Source organism: Symsagittifera roscoffensis, chromosome 2 (genome assembly GCF_963678635.1).
Source record: "Symsagittifera roscoffensis chromosome 2, txSymRosc1.1, whole genome shotgun sequence".
NCBI classification, from domain to species: domain Eukaryota; kingdom Metazoa; phylum Xenacoelomorpha; order Acoela; family Convolutidae; genus Symsagittifera; species Symsagittifera roscoffensis.
The window spans coordinates 63,330,719-63,337,460 of NC_087063.1; the positions used below are offsets into that span (position 1 = coordinate 63,330,719).

At 33.7% G+C, this 6,742-nt stretch overlaps 1 protein-coding gene across 1 annotated transcript in view; it reads right to left on the reverse strand.

Moving 5' to 3' along the window:
* LOC134839916 (transient receptor potential cation channel subfamily M member-like 2) overlaps positions 1-6,307 on the reverse strand; it is a 132,370-nt gene extending 126,063 nt beyond the window's left edge. Inside the window, exons 1-2 of the mRNA XM_063855543.1 lie at positions 6,180-6,307; positions 1,840-2,204 (exon numbers count right to left, since the gene is read on the reverse strand). Coding sequence (XP_063711613.1) covers positions 1,840-2,204; positions 6,180-6,186 — 372 coding nt within the window. The 5' untranslated portion in view covers positions 6,187-6,307. The remainder of the gene's footprint in view (positions 1-1,839; positions 2,205-6,179) is intronic.
* Positions 6,308-6,742: the final 435 nt, after the last annotated feature.

A 6,742-nucleotide genomic window follows, 5' to 3' on the forward strand; every position in this document is an offset into this window, starting at 1 on the left:
AGCAAAGAAGTTGAAAACCCAATCACACTCCAACTACGGAATGGCAAACATACCCAGTTTGCTGCCTACAGTCGCTACAATCAAAGGATTCAAAGTACGACTCAGCATCGCAGCAAAGGAAACCCATTGAACCAGACCAATGGTCATCTCGATGTTGAGTAAAAGTATGAATACTAGTCACTTGGCACTTCACGCGGAAAAGTCAAACTTCTTGCTACCCCGAGTCTCGCTTCTAACTTAACGAAATCAACACTTCATTACAACCAATCAGAAGTCTTGACACAATCTCCCAAGACTACCACGATCAACGAAGCCCACTTAGGAAAAAGAATATGACGATATTCACTCGTCAGACACCATCAAAAACACTTCTTCCTTCTCCAAAAGCCAATGCTCGCAACTTTAAAGAAGATAACAACATTGCCCATCCTTCATTACATTAAACATTTAAAACCTAAAACTCTCTAAAACCCGGGTGGGCGGAACCAGTTCTGGACGAGAAATTATGATTCGTTATAAATATGATACTCTATTTCTATAAAATTGTCCTAACTAACCAATCATATTCCATCCCTAACAGACACACTTATTTGTAAGTGCTGAAACTACTTGTAGTTTCAGCACCAGAGCCTTTTGAATTAAACCTAGAATATAGTTGTTCTCTTCCAGGATGAGTAGATTGAGATTAAGATTGGTAGAAGACAAAGAAGTTGCACGAATCTATGCGGCCGAAAATAAGATAGCAAGACGAACAGACGGTGTACCTTATATGAAATTACTCTATGAGTACAGGCCAAAAGTCATAACTCAGTACATACTCTTTCTATTCTTTACTAGATATGAATGGGGAGGAGGTAGGTAAAACGATCTGTTATAAAAAAAATTTAATACACCCCTGTTAAATACACCTTTTCTTGCATTAATACACCCCTTTTTGCAATCTCAATACACGTTGGCGCGACTTCAGTGGCCATAACTTATTGTTAATTTGCTATTTGAAGAATAAAGCGTGTATTAGATAAGCAGCAACCCATTTATCAAATAATGCGTGTTAGATGAACAGAGCGACCAAATGGCATAATGGAACCAGTTCTAAACTAGTATTTATAACCAATTTTTTATTGATAAAACTATCCCTGTAATATATTATTAACTAACAGTCACATTACTAACCAACACTGGGAATTATTTGTAGTGCTGAAACCACTTGTAATTTCAGCACCAGAACAATTTGAGTAAATCTTAGAAATCAGTTGTTCTCCTTCGGACAAGTTCCATAAAACTAACCCGCAAATACCAGTAAACACTAGATCTATTGAGACTAGGAGATATAAGAGTAAGATTAAGATTGGTATCAGACTGAGAATTTGCACGAATCTATCCGGCCGAAAATAAGATAGCGTGACGAACAGACGGTTTACCTTATCTGAAATTACTCTATGAGTATAGCCACAAAGACTTAAATCGATAAGTGATCGCTCTTTAACCTTGCTGTTTCAAATATTTCTTTTGAGATTAAGGAAATGGGGATAAGACCAAAATCAGTAATCAACTAAAGTGTTGCACGTAACTATACAGCCCAAGTTAGACAGCTTGATTAACACACTGTACTTCATCTGAAACTGTTTTTGAGATAACCCTTAATTTCATCTCATTTCTCAGTCTCCGGACATCCTTGTTTAATTTGGTACAAGGTTTATTTCATAAAAAAGAATTACACTTGCCTTTATTTGTCTATGTAAAATCATCAAATTATGAAACATGTGTTTTTGAATTGAGTTCGGTAAAATGCTCTGTTTGAAAAAGATCTGTTTGGAAATTGGATAAACGCTGGCCTACCTCTTTTTTCAATTCGGCATCCGCTGCTCCGCCTGTCACAGATACTATCAAAGAGGGCTCCGGAACATTCCAACTAGCGCGAATATGTTTCACCAAAGTGTCGACATCCACGTCATCGGCTATTCGCATGTAAGGCGATGGCCCTCTATCAGTTCGATTTTGGTTTTCAAACTGAACAGTTCCTGCACATCGCCACTTTGTCTTCTTGGTGGAAGTAGCCGAATCCCATTGTGAACCGTGACTTTTCTCGAGGACTTCCTTTTCATGTTTCTCTTTCAACAACCCGCACTGACATGTATTCGAATTTTTTCCTGGACAGAAAAGGTTGCATTCTTTTTCGTAGAAATGCTCGGCGTGCATACTTTCTGAAAATAACTGACTAAGTAAAACAATATTCCTCGTATATCATGATAAAGTCCTGGATGTTTTGACTGCCCTTCTAAATTGTCTTCAGTAAACTATGGCAAAAAAAGTCAATATCTCAGTGTCGTGGGAACAGTATGACTATTTAGCTTGCCTGATTTCAGTTCGAAAAAACTTTGTGGCCGGATAAAAACTCTTTTAAGCCTTCAGCATTCTTTGTAAAATCTTCAAAGGGCAAACGAGCAGTTAACGCCGACCCAAAGCGCAAGCTAGTTCATAGCACACCCCTTTGGGAACACACAGATTCGTGTACGACCCGCACCGAGCGCCCATGGAATCTAATCGATTATAATGGATTTCCGAGACAAAATTAATCGATTATAATCCATTTCGGATGTATAATTCAGACCACGAAATCGATTATGTAGCCATTATAATCAATTATTTTGAAATAAAAATCCATTATAATCCATTATAATTGATTATAATCCATTTCATTTTTAGAACTAAATTCGATTATTTTTGCAAAATTTTGGTTGGCTAAATGGTGGGAGGGGGTAAACTGGGGGAGGGGGATAGTAAACTGGTGGGTGGTAGTATACTGGGTACTGGGGGCTTAACTGGCTTGGGGGGGGGGGGGGGGGTTAAAATGAAGTGTTAAACTGCGATGAATTAGAAAAAGAATTTTTTTAATTCTATAAATTATATAATTTTTTTTCTTAAATGTAACATTTTATGAAACATAACACGTAGCAACTACACTAAACAGGAAATGAGGTAATTTTGAACAAAATTGTAAATTTCATAAATAACCCCTTATAAAAAATACATTATAATCGATTATAATCGATTACAATGGATTTTATTGGGATAAAAAACTTTAGGATTTTAATCGATTTTAAATGGATTATAATCGATCATTTTGTCCTTTTATAGATGCTGACCATATTATGATCCATGGGCGATCGGTGCGGGGACCACTGATGTGTTTACTTTCTCTCAGAAATTGGTCTCAAAAAAAGCACACTATAATCATCTAAAATTGTCACTTTCTTCAAAAAGCGGAATGATAATACTGTTATTTTCGGTGTGGGATTTTTGGTTTTTTTTCTTGTTCCGAATGCCGTTTATAATTTAATTTAATAAAGATATGTAAATTAAACTGAATAAACAAATGAAAGTATGAAGAATTGTGAAACCCGAACTGTAAAATTTGCCTCTATTCAGATCAAAAAAAGCACAAACAAAAGATTAGAAATTGAGCGCAAAAAATTAACCCAAGTCAGCGAAAGTGTCAAAATTCGAGTCCCATAATTTCTGGGGAAGTTTTTGCGAGTAAAAATCTTTTTATGATTTTTTCAATAAGTTTTATATCAGTAAGCACTATAGTCAAAGTTCCATAGAAAAATTATCAAAGAAAGTTAGTTAGAGATTTGAGGATTCACGGTAGAAAAAAACTATGAGTTTAAAAAATTTATAAATGTTCCGACTTTCGAAGAAAGTGACAAAATATTTGTGATCACGTTGTTTTTTCTTTATACAAGTTTCGACTTTCAACTATCTATTTTCGATTAATTTTCTTAAATCATTGAAAAAGTATTGTTTGCTGAGCTCGTCGAATTTAAAAAGATATTGTACATGTGATCCTTGTTTGGCAAAGTTATGGGGGTTTAAGATTGCTAATTTGGGACAAAATACGCACGATAATTTTTGTGCTAAAAACGCATAAGCGGAGATTTAACCCTTTTTAGAAATCACTTTAAATTGAATTAAGGCATGATATTCAGTCTACTTAAATTTTGGGTAGATGTGAAATGCATAATTGTGTTCAGCACACCCATTTGGGAGCACGCAGATTCGTGTATGACCACTGATGTGTTTACTTTATTTCAGAAATTAGTCTCAATAAAAGCACACTATAACCATCTAAACTTATCACTTTCTTCAAAAATCGGAATAATAAAGCTGTTAGTTTTGGTGTTGGATTTTCGATGTGTAAGTTTCTTGTTACGAACGCCGTTTATAATTTAATTTAATAAAGATATATACATTTAACTGAATAAACAATTGAAGCAATGTGAAATCCGAAATGTAAAAGTTTGCCTCTATTCAGATCACTAAACGCGTTAACAGAAGATTAGAAATTGAGCGCAAAAAAATTATCCCAAATCGGCAGAGTTGTCAAATTTAGAGTTCCATAATTTCTGGGTAAGTTTTTGCGAGTAAAAATCGTTTGATGATTTTTTAAAAAGTTTTGTTATCAGCAAGCAATATAATCGATGGTTCATAGAAAAAATTGTCAAAATCAGTTACTTAGCGTTTCGAAATTTTGCGGTAGAAAAAAACTAAAACTATGAGCATAAATATTTTGTAATTGTTCCGTTTTTCGCTCCGTTTTTCGAAGAAAGTGACAAAATATTTGTGACCATGTTGTTTTTTCTTCATACAAATTTTGACTTTCAATTATCCATTTTCGATTGAAATTTTTTGAATCATTGCAAAAGTATTTGTTTTTTGAGCTCAAATTTAAAAAGATACTGTACAAGTGATCTTTTGTTAGCAAAGTTATTGGGGTTTAAGATTGCTAATTTGGGACAGTTTTCGCACGATAATTTTGTGCTAATAACGCATAAGCGGAGGTTTAACCCATTTTATAAATCACTCTTAATTGAATTAGAGCATGCTATTTAGTCTACATACCTATTGGGTGCATGCGAAATGCATCATTTTGCTGATTACTTAGCGTGTTTGGTGTTGATTTTAAGAAAAATTAAAACGTTTTATTTTTTTGAAACTTTCATCAAATTTTTAAAGACCTTAAAAGCTGTTGTAAATTTCAGGGCTTCGCCCGGATACGAGTAGTGTTGTTTCTTTTGGAAATCGAAACAGTTTTCCATGTAAGTTTTTGAAGGCGTACACGAGACGAAGTGATTGTACAGGGTTGAACATTTTCGACCGACAAACACTAATACGCTATAACTTTGAAGTTCAATTTACATGAAGAATAACCAGATTCAAATTAAGTGTTATTGATCATAGATAAAAAGGACTGCTCGCATCAGGGCGAAGCTCTGATTGCTCCGACTGCCTTTTAAAGTCTATGGAGAGGTAATAACCTGAAAAAAATAATAATTAAAAAAAAAACTTTTTTGTAAAAATCATCCCCCACATGCCATATAAAGTACAACGTGATAAATTTTGCTCCCTGTAACAAACCAATTATAGCAAATAAGCTTCCTTCAACCGATTTCGAACGATTTCTAAGACGGATAAAATCTCCGCTTACGCGTTAATCGCGCAAAAGAAACGCGGGTTGATTGTACCAAATTGTCTAAAATGACAATCTCTGAACCCCCAGAACTTTTAAAAAAAAATTAAGTAGGTAGAATATTTTTCAAAATCTAAGCTCAGGACAACAATTCAAATGATATAAAAAGTTCTGTGAAATGGCTAGTCAAAAAGTCGAAACTTGTCTGAAGAAAAAAGACCCCGAGCACAACTAGTCCGTTATTTTTGTAACGAAAGTCGCAACAATAATTCTTTCTGACAAAAAACGATGCTTGACAAATAGAAGACGATAAAAGATGATAAAACGATAACAAACAGAATGAATTTGTTTCAGAGAAACAAAAAACAAAAATCAATTAAAATCGTTTTCTATAAGCATTTATAAGAAACAAAATTGGCCTAAATTCAAACAGTTAAATCAGCTACCCGTTACATGTTCATGTTCAGTTTTTATTGGCTAACCATATGCGAAAACAAATTTTTTCATTCCTTTGCAAGAGAAGTCATGATAGTGGTTGATTTTTGCTTAGGATTGAAAGACTTTATGAACTGATCAAAATTTAAAATTGCTGAGAGGTAATTTTGGATGTGAGTACTTTTTTTGACTAACCTTAACTCACTCGATCTTCCTGATGGCTTAATTATCTCCTACCTTGAAACATGTAATGTTGTAAGATTTTTAAGCTTACCTTTCATAAAAAAGCAAGTTTCTCTACGCTGAAAATAATTCGTAGCTAGTTTTAAAGAAAAAGCACGTTAGAAGTTGAAACGTTTCTCAAAACTCAAATGTTACACTTTTATTAACATGACCAAGTGTTTATCTGTACGACCACGCAGAGAATATTGCATTAATATAATACTTTCAAAATTAAATTTCATATTTTTTGAATTGATTAGCTGTTGCTAGCTTTGAAGAAAAAGCACGTTAGAAAATGAAAAATTGCTCAAAACATTACAGATATTTTTATTAACAGAATCTCGTGTTTATCTATACGACCAAATCAAGCTTATTTCTCAAACTAAGATTTTCATATTTTTAGAAAATGAATAACTGTTGCTAGCTTTTAAGAAAAAGCACGTTAGAAACTGAAAAATTGCTCAAAACTAAAATGTTATATATTACTAACAGAACCTCGTGTTAATCTGTACAAACAAATCAAGCTTAAAAGATTCCATATTTTTTTGAAATTAACCGATTGTTGCTAGTTTTAAAGAAAAAGCGCGTTAGAACCTGAAAAAATTTTCAAAACGC